The 12,011-nt window shown below is 43.3% G+C and overlaps 1 protein-coding gene across 17 annotated transcripts in view; it reads right to left on the bottom strand.

Moving 5' to 3' along the window:
• ltbp1 (latent transforming growth factor beta binding protein 1) overlaps nucleotides 1-12,011 on the bottom strand; it is a 198,190-nt gene that overhangs the window by 162,640 nt on the left and 23,539 nt on the right. For all 17 annotated transcript variants that reach the window (XM_085800895.1, XM_085800894.1, XM_085800897.1 and 14 more), the window contains exon 2: nucleotides 4,694-4,764. In XM_085800895.1, coding sequence (XP_085657021.1) covers nucleotides 4,694-4,764 — 71 coding nt within the window. The remainder of the gene's footprint in view (nucleotides 1-4,693; nucleotides 4,765-12,011) is intronic.

Genomic DNA, 12,011 nt, shown 5'->3' with positions numbered 1-12,011 from the left:
GTACCATTTCTAAGGTTTTGTCTTAACTATGCTACATTTTTACCTTAATTAAACAGCTTTGGAGTAATTTTTGATGGTTAAATAAATTACTTGTAACTAGTTCCAGGGAGAATGGAGGCTCTCTGCCTTCCACCTAGCGTCTCTTAGCTGAAAACCAACCTTTAAGTTCAGAGCCTCCGACCCGGTGTCCCAGCTCTCGTCTCGGCAGCACCACAACACAAACGTGTCCCGCCACCTGTAATCTCTTGTTTATGACAGATAAGACTACACAAATACAGACGTCATAAAATGTATATGCTATGTAACTTTATTCACTGCTCGCCAGCTTCGTTAAAAAAATGATATATAATGTTATCCACTGCTCCATGTATGGCTTTCTCAACAGCTTGGTTAAAATAAAGGCACATGGCCAGGAGGAGGGTTAGCAAAACAGAGGAAAAGCAACTGGACTTGTAGAGTTACCATTTAATTATCTAGCTCGTTGGCTAGCTTGGTTTCTATGTTGGACCAATGTTAGGCGACTAACAGCACATCATTTCATTACCACCATAAAAGGGAACTATGCAAGTCCGGTCTCTTTTCCACTGTTTTGCTAACCCTCCTCTCAGCTATGTGCATTTGTTTTTAACGAAGCTGGCGAGCAGTGAATAACGTTACATATCATACACGTCTATATTTGTGTAGTCTTATCTGTCATAAACAAGAGATTACAGGTGACGGGACGTGTTTGTGTCGTGGTGCTGCCGAGACGAGAGCTGGGACACCGGGTCGGAAGCTCTGATCTTACAAGGTTGGTTTTCAGCTAAGACACGCTAGGTGGAAAGCAGAGAGCCTCCATTCTCCCTGGAACAAGTTACAAGTCATTTTACAATGACAATTACTCTGAAGCTGATTACGGTAAGAATCTTGCATAGTTCCTCTATAAGTGTCATAAATAGATAAACAGGCGTTGAATGGACCCCTTCTGCACCCTCCCTGACCACACCACTATCCAGTTTCCAGCACTTATCTGAGTATGGGTCACTGCAGCAGCAGGCAAAGCAAGGTAGGCCAGATACATACTACAGCTCTGGCTGGAGGAGCCTAAGTCTTTCTCTGGCCAGATAGTTTATGTAATCCCTTCAGCATGTTCTGAGTCTGCCCAGAGTCCCGCCCAGAGGAATCCTGGTCAGATTGAATGAGGAGCTCTTCTCTTCCAAAATCCTGCCTGAGATATGAGCTCCTCACCACGTCCCTGAGAATGAGCCCACACACCCTGAGAAGAAAACTCTTTTCAGGATATTCTACAGCAGCAGTGCTGCATACTTAGAGACAGGGTTATTCATGCTCACCCAGTCCTGTAGGTATTCATTTACTGGGAGGTTTGGACAGTTGAAAGACTGCAGAGTTCATGAGAAATCAAATACATGACACACATAGTGACATTAACTATACAGAAAAAATTAAGCTCTAATGTAGAGCTGTGAGATTGTTTTGCTCACACAAATGTGCAGAAACAATGTGGTTCCGACCACTCTGGGTGTGTTGCTCATTCACAACATTTTAAAAAAATGTCCTCTCAAAACTGGTATGGGCACAGCTTTATTTTACGTGCAGGGGTTGAACTGATGGATGGTGATCTCAGTGATCCTTGACCGTCAGAGTGATCATCTGTTTTGGTCACTCTCTCTCACATGTGGCGCTGCTTTTTGAGGGAAGAGAGGAAACTATTGAAGCCATTCGCTGTGTTGGTTTACAGACAGTCACACTGTGGTAACTGTGAATTTACTGCCTTTATCAAGCCAACGATCTTGCAAACATAACAGATAAAATTTCATAGTTTCAAATCAAACCTCCTTTGTTTCCTTCTACTGGGTTTCGGATTTCTTCTTTTTTTTATGTCCATTCCAGTCACTGATGATTGGCCACTGGTCGTGCCTACATTATATTTTTATAGCAGAAATATGAAAGCTGACCTTTATTATCCAGCAATTGCTATGCAAATCCACATCAACATCCTTTTGTAAATCCTGGTAGAGGATGGAGGCGGGTGTAAGTAAGAGTGTAATGGGCTCATGTCGTATGGGCATACAGAGCCACAGCAGCTGGTCCGGCTCCCGGCCGGCGTGTCTTAAAGAAATAATGTGCTGAGTGTCCTGGTTTTACACACATCAAAGACGGTAAAACCAACCAGTCTCCTCAGTGCTGCTCTGTGGTGAAGTGGACAGACGTCCTGTGGTCCAGTTTAAAGGTTAGAGAGTGACAAAGCCACATGACAAGAAAGCCATGAAACACACAACCCCATGCACTCCTACAGACAGGCACTGCAAAGCTGTTTACTTCTTCAACAACAAGTTGGCTAGACACTGCAAATAAGAAAGTGATCTGGGCCAGGGAGCAGTCCAAGAGGTATAATCCATTTCAAGTCTGTTTTTCTTTCACTCTGAGACACGCGCTCGTGCCAGTGGGACGGTATAATAACAGTCTTCTCATGACTTAGCAGGCAGCTGTCCAGACACTGGGCCTCATTCATGAAATGAATATTTGCACAAATTTGATCATAACGTATACATACATGCACACAACAGCTACTACAGCACCCATCAATGGTTTGTTAATGATGGAAATGTGTATATAGGAACAAAATGCATGTGGACCCTTATTGTGTCAGAAGCCATAAGTGACTATTATGTATAACAAAAACACTAACATCACCTCCACTAATTAAGTCCTTGTGTTTGTTGTTTCTTAATTTCTATCCAGGCTCATATTCAAACTGGATCCAAGACCAGTAAACCACAATGAAAACCACAAAAAGCCTGTTTCAGTGAACGCCCAAATCCTAAAAGACGGTTTCTCATTAGTTTGAAAAGTGAAGGACATTTTGTAGGAACATCAGCTTATCAAGTTGATCAGAAACACACTGTCTTCTGGAAACATTCAGACCCCCACAGAGCTGCTGAGGCACCTACTGTGTTTCAACGCTTCATCTTCTTCTGTCATGGAGGTCTGTGGCAGTATCAACAGCCATGAGTAAGAGTTTTGAAATTTGGCACACTGATTGCAAACACTCCCATGATGATTTTCACCAAGTTTCATGTGTGTGCTTTGGGCTCTAGTGTGGCACTAGGTCAAAGTTGGAGGTGCGTTTGCTAATGGAACTTCTGAACTTTGGGCCCATTTTTCAAAAAAGAAGGTATCATTAAGATTCCTTGTATGAAGCCGAGCTCGGTTTTCAATGGCAGCGAACGCCTAACAAATGTTATCACATACATGTTTGGTTTTCACAACCAATCAAAATCAGTGGCAAATGCACCTAAGCATTAATCAGCCGAAACTTGGTTGCTTAAGACCCATGCCTTTGACAATGACGTCATGTTTCCATGGCAACTCTGGCTGACTGTGCTGCTTGGCATGAACACTGCTGCTTGCAGCTGTATTTTCATATGTTGTTATCTCACGGCCTTAAAATCATTTTCCCTCATCAATCTAGACTCCGTTCCCCTTGATGACAAAGAGAAAACATTTTAGCATTTAAGATGTTTCAGTGACCTAAACTACATGTAGGACACAGCATCAAACCCTGCTCTCCCGTAGAAGTCCATCCCAGCCACCTGCCTGTGAACACAGTGTAAAAACAGACTGTTGTCCTGGGACACGGGGTTGAGTTATCACTCTTCAGTCATTGTAACTTGTTGCATCGTATATATGATACATGATAATGGGCAAAGGTTTGAGGAGGCTGAGCTGCTGGTCAAGCAGACACAGCTGTGCTGGACAAAAATAAAATGAAAGGATATGATGTCCTGGACTAAAAAAGCCCAGAGCCGACTGTATAGACCAGAGGTCGGCAATCAGCCTGGCATCAGGCCAGTTCTTTTCTAACTCCATCAGAGGGCAAGAACATAGTCAAAGACTGATTTAATTAATTGATTGATTTATTTGGAATCCACTTTGCTACTGGTCACATGAGGTGGTTCTGTGGCCCACAGACACACAGTCTGGACGGTACAAGAAAAGGGAGGATCGTGATTTTTTTTGGCGATCTTTAATTAATTTACTGCCATAAGATGTTAAAGAAATAATCTCTAGAACCTGCGTCCTACTGTGTACTTGAAAATGTTTCTGGTGGAGCAACATGTCTGCATACAGAGCTCTTTGATCTGTGCAACAGAGGAGTGAATATTATGTAAATTCTTAATTACACACTCTCTTTTTCACATCTTCAGCCACAGACACTTCTGTCATAGATTAAATCAATAAGTGTCTGGTAACAGCTGCCAACATAGTTGTCACTTCAAAAAACATAAGCAGTGTTTCCCACATGTTTGCAAGGAGACTGTAGCGGGGGGTCGGACTGTCCGATGGGGGGGGGGGGGTTAGTAGTAGTATTAAGTATTAACTATTTCACCAAACTCTAAGATAATGTTCCTTAACATTAGAGCAGGCTGAGGCTCATACTGCTGCTCTTTATGTGAGAGTTCAGTTTTAGACATGTCTATTCAAAATTATTAGAAATGGTGCAATATACTATGCTCTGTGATATGTTGAAAGAGATGAGTGTTCATCATGAAGACAACCTACAAGAAAGTGACCTGGGTGCCTGGAGCGCTCTGGCCGGCAGCCATCACTGTGATGTGAAAACTGGAGCCGCTCTGTATGTGTGAACGCGTTGTTGTGTTGTGTTGTGTTGTATTGTGTTGTGTGAACTTACGTTTGGTGCAGCGCTGTGATCCCTGAGCTTTACTCCACCCATGGCAGCACTGCCCTCCGCAGACGTTCACCCTGCAAACAGACATTGGATGAAACAACCAGACAACAGAAACCCTTAAAATATGGCACCCACTGTGGCTTACTTCTTATACTATGTACAACTGTTACGTCCATCTATGTTTAGCTTTTAGTCTTGTATTTTTTTTTTTACCTTTTTATGCTGGCATTTGTGATGTCGACACAAAGTAAGAACTTCATTACCAGGGGAACTTGTTTTTCTGCTGTGCAAATGATAATGAACACTTCAATCTTAAATCTTGAGACAAATTAGGAAACAAACACAAGAAACACAACACTTCCCCTGCTGAAGAGCCAAACCAAACCTCACTCGCTCCTTTGGACACATGTTATTTCATCAGACTGTGCATTAGATGACAACATCTACTGCCAACTGAAGGAATAGCTGTCACTGATCTATACATCTCTAAAGCCCATGGGTTTGTGGTAGGCTTGTCATGATACCAGAATGTCAGTAGTCGATTCTCAATGCTCATTCAACACAATAAAAATAAAAATAATAAAACTAAATTAACTACTTTCTCAAAAAATAGTTTCACATCAAACTTTCTTGTATTTAAGCCCTCCGTGCTTCAACAACTTCTCAAACTGCACAGAATTAAAGTGCAGGCAGCAACATGAAGTTAAAAGCAGTGCTAAAGGTATGGCTCAACACACACAGAAAGTCATGGAGTCATTACTGTATCCTTCAAGTAGTGTTGTTCTCATTAATTCACTTTCAGGGTGTTTTTACAGATGCAAAAATGATACATTCTTTAATTTTTCAGCAGAGCATTACGCTTCACATAATCATCACATCACATACTGGACCATGAGTTTGACTGTAGCCTCAGACCATGTGTGTAGACTGCCCGCCCCAGTGCCGACAGTAACCGATACGGCCAGCTGAGGGCAAAAACAAAACGGGTACCGATGTATTGTTTGCTTGTTGGCATCGACTTGGTACCGAAGTATCGGTTTTCATGACAACCATAGTAGTCTTTGCATAGTGATATGTTCTCCATGAAGGTCTTTGAAGGTTTGTGTGTTTGATGAAACTAAAACTAAGTTGTTGTTTTTTGGGCGCATCAGAGGTGACGTTCAAGACACGTGGTGTTTGGTCTGCGCTCTGCGACACCTCCTGACCCCCTGTAGACCAGTGGTTCCCAACCATTCCCGGCTGTCAATTAAGATGCTGCATTTTATTTAAAGGTATAATATGTAGGAATTCCCCCCATCAAGCGGTGCGGTTGCATATCGGGACGTATTCTTGATGTTGCATTCACGTGAAATTGGGCAGATGTCAGACAGACAACAGACACTGCATGTAACAGGATAAACAAGTCAGCACAAGGCAAAACAATACAGGCGTGACAATATGTTGTCATGGTGATGTCGTATTTTTACCTGACCCACGTTTTACCGTCTTTCTCTCGTCGAGTAAAATGACATCCGGTTGGTTTGCCGATGGCCATCTGCCTGACTGCACCTGAATGCAACATCAGTGCCTCCGTCCTTCCTCACACTACACAGTGGTGATAGTTTTAACTAGGGCCCGACCGATATGAATTTTTTGGGGCCGATGCCGATTATTAGGGGGGGAAAAATCCGATAACCGATTAATCGGCCGATTATTTTTTTTTTTTTAAGTTTTAAAATTGTATCAATTTAAGTAATATCTATATTTTATATAATATATAAATTAGGGCTGCCCCCAAATATACCAAGCACTGGTCGACCAAAATTTCATTGGTCGATTGGTCGCAGGAAAAAAAAAAACATTGGAGCCCTGTCTTGTCAAAATTAAGTCAAAATCAATATGACTGAACTGTATATGAAAGGCTATAGGGCTTTTATTTTGAAGGGCCAGATACAGGAAGTCATGACACGTGACACTATTGTTGTTGTTTTTTACACGGCACGGCAGACGTTTCTGGTTTGTTGACTTCGACATGGAAGCACGTAGCACTGCTGTTTCAACGATTAGTTGGTGCTGCCGACCGGTTTGTTGAATCTCGGACCCAACACGGCCAGAGTCACGAGCATTTTAATTCACAACCCCCAGTAAAAAAAAAAAAAAGGAAAAAGAAAGCCAGCGGCAACACTGGGTTTGAGACAGTGAACAGTTAATCAAGTTGTTCATAAGCTGTGTGATGTGTGTGTGAGTGACGAGGCTATGGCGGAGCGTCTCCTGCTGCAGATCAGTCACTCTGCTGTGCTGTGAGGTGGTTAGTGGATAGTGGATGGAGTTGGATGCGCCCTCTACAGGATAAATAGCCTAATGTCGGGGGATCTTTTCAAATGGGTCTTATTCCCTGCATTTTATTTCTGAAAATATCGGCGACAATCGACGAGTTTTGGCTGATTACCGATTATTCTCAAACGGGCTATAATCGGCCCGACCAATTTATCGGCGAGCCGATTAAATCGGTCGGGCCCTAGTTTCAACAGGCGCTACCTGCAAACTTTCTCCCTAAGCCGACAGCTCCGGTGAGTTTCCGTGGTTACCTACGGTCACACTGCCACTCAGCGTAAAAAATGGCGATGCAACATGGCAGCCTCGGTTCAGTGCGCCCCCCCCCCCCCATATGTATTTGTAACGACTTGTAACAACTCATTCTAAGGTACAAGAAAGCATACATTTGTATGCGGGTGTGATTCGACTTCAGTGAAATATGTATTTATGAAAGACACATTTGATTTTTGCTAATAAAAAGACAAAAAAGTTAAACACTGGGGCTTTAAACTCGATTTACATTTCCCTTTTACAAGTATAGATACAGTTGTTTAAGATTGTGTTGTGTTTTTAATCATAATTTTAAAAAGAATAATAATTAGTAAAAAAAAAAAATCTTTATCAGTGATTTTTTTAAATCAATTACTAGGAATTCCAGGCAAACCCCACATGGGGTCGCGACCCCAAGGTTGAAAAAACTACTGTAGACTGTTGTCCACAGGGTTCACAGAGTTTGAGACAAGTCACGTCATCACCTCACTGTTCCACCATAGTTATCTGATTTTTGGCACTGACCTGACGGGCTCCACCAATTCTCACCGGATATTTTCCAGACTTGAACGCCGTCCTGAACACAGAGCTCATGAGATGTGGTTTGGCTTGGTGATACTGAATATGACTGGGCAGGCAGAAACTCTGTATGATACTGGGGTTGCTGAGATGTAGTGTTTATTGGGGGAGGTTTGCTACCCTCTCAGAGCCAACCTCAAACTCAGAGTTTTACTACAGGAATCTAGTTTGGAAAGAGTCCACAGGGACATGATTGAGTCAGGCTGTTGGAAGCTGGAACAACCTGGGAACTCACACTCACACCATCATCATCATCATCAGTGAGAGTGGGTCAAATAGCCGTGAGTCACCACCTCTTGGACCTCTTGAGGTTAAGAGGGTTTCAAATGAGGATGAATTGTGAACATGTGTGCAACAAACCCACGGGTGATTCTCCGGCTGTCGCTGTGTGTACAACTGATAAATCACTGAGTTGACACAAGAGAAAGAAAGAAAGAAAGAAAGAAAGAAAGAAAGAAAGAAAGAAAGAAAGAAAGAAAGAAAGAAAGAAAGAAAGAAAGAAAGAAAGAAAGAAAGAAAGAAATAACAGTAGTGTAGGGTCTGATCTATATTTTTGGATGTTTTCCCTGAAACAGTTAGTCGTCCCTTTCCCACTGGCCAAAAAACCTGTTTAAACCCACTAACAATCGGCTTTTGGTGGCAGTGGGAAAGGCGCACCGACCCGCGTCAAACGACTCGGCAAGCGGCGTGGGTTAAAATCACCTTCAATCGAGACCCGGGTCAACCCGCTAATTTACGTGATGACGTTGAGCGTTTCGTGACACCACATCATCGAGCCAGTCCCGTCTCTCGCATTCGAGACTGGGATTTGAACAAAAGATCAAACAACACTGACCAAAAAGATTGAAAAAAAAGAAGCGACAGTCTGTTTAACTGACGTGTTGTGCCGCGGACGTCCGTCGTGAAACGGCCGTGGCAGACTCGCTGTCCTCTGCGGTCCTGGTGCTCCGCAGGTCAGCCAGACGCCTCTTCTGACTGAACAGGCGGCTGTGGCATGAACCGGTGTTTCTCGCACCGCGGATGAAAGCGGGGCGACTGGTTTATGCTCTGTCTGACCCCCCAGCATTTTGGTCAAATGCTGATTGTTAATGGGTCGACGCAGGGTTTTTTAAACGCGGGTCGACCCACTAGCAATTTTAGTGGGAAAGCGGCTTTAGTCAAAGCAGACACCTCATCACCTGACCGGTGCTCTCTCGCGTGATTCAGGAAAGGCTGAATGGACGACAGTCCAAGTACTGGTCTAGATCTCTAGATCGACTGTGACTGCGGTGGTGCATGAGCACACCAACGATCAGAGAGTCTCTGTCTTCCTCACAGACAGCACTGAAACACAAGCAAACATGCATCATTTGTGCCACGGGGCTGACGCCACCAGGAATTGTTGTCATGCGTGTTTCTTCTGCTGCTTCTTGCTGCTACTAAGAGGTTTTCTTAAATTTTATATCAAAACGTGTGGCCAGGTCCCTTCCTGCTCCCCACTGACTCCAATACAACGATTGTCTCAAAAATGTTTAACATAAAAAGCATTAAAACATATCAACACGTTAAGAAAGTCCTCCAGGGGCTCAGGTTCTGCTTCTCTTTTTGATAGGAGCTACACTTTTGTCACAATGAGCCTAAATGTGAGACCAGCACCGAGGCAGAAAATCGCCCTTTTTCTCTACGTTTCCCCCTGCCTCAGCCTATCTATCGTCGTGGCAACCCCCTCAAATTGCTGTGGCAACCTCTGGGCCAGAGCCACAGCTGAGAACAATTCATTAATCAGGGACTCCTCTGATAACTCTACTGTTATCTATTCTGACCCTTCTCCCATACATCTATATCAGGTCTCTGTGGAACACACACACACACACACACACACACACACACACACACACGTAACTTAGAGTGATCAGTTACACACACACACACAGACGTTTGTGAGAGGACCTCGTGGTTGTCATGGGTAGGCCATGATGCTGCCTGTGCATAATTATTTTCTTATTCTCTCTTTCTCATTGCAGATATTGTAGTTCTTTGTTTGTTTTGTTTTGTTTTCTGCTTTTTCTCTGCAGGCTACGATTATGTATGAACATGGGAGTGTGTATTTTTCTTTCTTTTCTTTTCTTTTCTTTTTTCTCTTCTCTCCCTTTCTCTGTAAGCAGACAGAGCATTTTGAGTCCATAGTGAATCCTTACTGGTATGCCCTGGGCTATGGAACCCATGGAACCTGATGCTACCTGGGTTAAAGCTTGGGCATCCTCTATTGATTTGTCTTTTTATTTTTTTGTTATTTGTTGTGAATGTGTGTTTTGTGTGTGTTTTATGTGTGTTTTGACTTACTGCAACCTCATTTTAGTGTTAACTATTTTGTTTGGTGACGGCATTGATAGCATAAAAAAAAATACAATGGATGATATTAAAGGATTAAAAGTAATTCACTTAAATATTAGAAGTCTTGTACCCAAGATTGATTTACTGCGTGCGTGGGTTTATTTGCACAAACCAAGTATCATTACACTTTCGGAAACATTTCTGAACAGTGACCAGCGTCGGAAATTAGCGGGGGCCATGGGCCATTTGGCCCCAAATTTGACCAAGAATGCCCCCAAAAATCATGATCCTGGGGCCAAAATTGACCCCAAATTTGCAAAACAAATATATTTATATCTATACGTTATCATAAATTTATTTTCATTAATTTACCGTCGCGCCTCATTATTCTCCTGATGTAAACGAGATTGCGCTGATACATGAGAGTCATGTGACAGCTGGGCAGTGCTGCAGCTGCTGTGCTGCGATGGACCTGATCAGACTGGCGGTGGCCCACAGTGAATCCCCCAAAAGCCCCAGCAAATAATAGCCTACATCGACAAAAAGTTAAGTGGCAAGTTGCACCTTTTCGTCGGCTTATTATTTGCAGGGTTTAAAAAAAATAATAATCTTATAACGTCACTGCAACATGCGGCTCTCAGTCCTTGTCGGTGTTGTGTAGTTAGAGCTGTGTCTCCCTCCTGTTTCCCAGGTAGGAGGGGGACAATAGCCCACTTAGGGCTGGGTGATAAAACGGTAGAAATTGTGAAATAACTTTTCCTCAATAGAAATATGAGACATGTGGTGTGTCCCAAATCGCGCACTTGTGCACTTACACTTAATATTTTGAGTGCATAAGTGCGTTCACACGGCGCACTCAAACGGCCAGAAAATTGAGTGTGGATCGATGGACACTTTCCACACTTAACGGCCGCCATCTTGGTGACGTAGCGGAAGCACGTCACTACTTTTCAAACGGCAGCGGTTGCTTTGAGCAGCGACGGAGCTGACACCGGCGTAAATGTCTTTAAAAAACACTAATAACAGCACAACAACAACACTAACACAATAAAACACAACTTAATAGCTCGTTTTGATCGGCAAAAAGCGCTGTCAAGTGTCGGCGATAGGGCTCCAACGGCCAGTTGCTATGGTTGCAATCAGAATTTAAAAAATAGAAGAAGCAGCTGTCGAGTCATTTCCGGTAAGTGCGCAGCAGCAGTGTTTGATTTGAGACGGTACTAACCTGTCGAAATTTGTGCACTGCACAAGGCAGTGCACTGCTTTACAGTGTACTGTAAAGCAGTGCACTAAGAGAAGTGTGCGATTTGAGACACAGCAATGGTCGATAGGTTTCATTCATCCATGTTTTGGCAAACAATACAAATAGCCAATGATATTGAGAGTTGCGCCGTGCCGAACCAATCATGTGGCTGGAATAGAGCCAGTCAACACGTGTATTTGTTTGGGTTGCTGCAGACGGGCACATCAGCTGACACCGCCGGTAAAATAAAAAATAAAAGAAAGAGAGAGAATGAATGTTGTCTCAAAAGAAAAAGTAAGGAGAACTCGGACGAGTGACTGAAAAGACGCATGGTGCGCAATGGGGACACCAGGCAGTTGGAGTGGACCGTGGTCACGGTGCGGCCGCTCTGCTGCTCACAGGGCCGTTACTAGGAATTCTGGGCCCCCTGAAAGAATACTAAAGTGGGCCCCTGCCCCCTCACGTTTCCACTTTTTTGCTTAGACTACGTATGTATTATCATTTTTTTATTTAGCCTACTTTGTTTTGATGCTAATGCAGCATTACTATGAGTATTAGTCAGGGTCTTATGCAGAATAATTCAGTTATACAAAGATTAGACTACTGGGGTTTTTTGTGGGC

The sequence above is a fragment of the Trachurus japonicus genome, chromosome 15, assembly GCF_045865225.1.
Source record: "Trachurus japonicus isolate A0001 chromosome 15, Traja_1.0".
Classification (NCBI taxonomy): domain Eukaryota; kingdom Metazoa; phylum Chordata; class Actinopteri; order Carangiformes; family Carangidae; genus Trachurus; species Trachurus japonicus.
The sequence above is the reverse complement of the archived record's forward strand: the minus strand, read 5'-3'. Positions and strand labels throughout refer to the sequence as shown.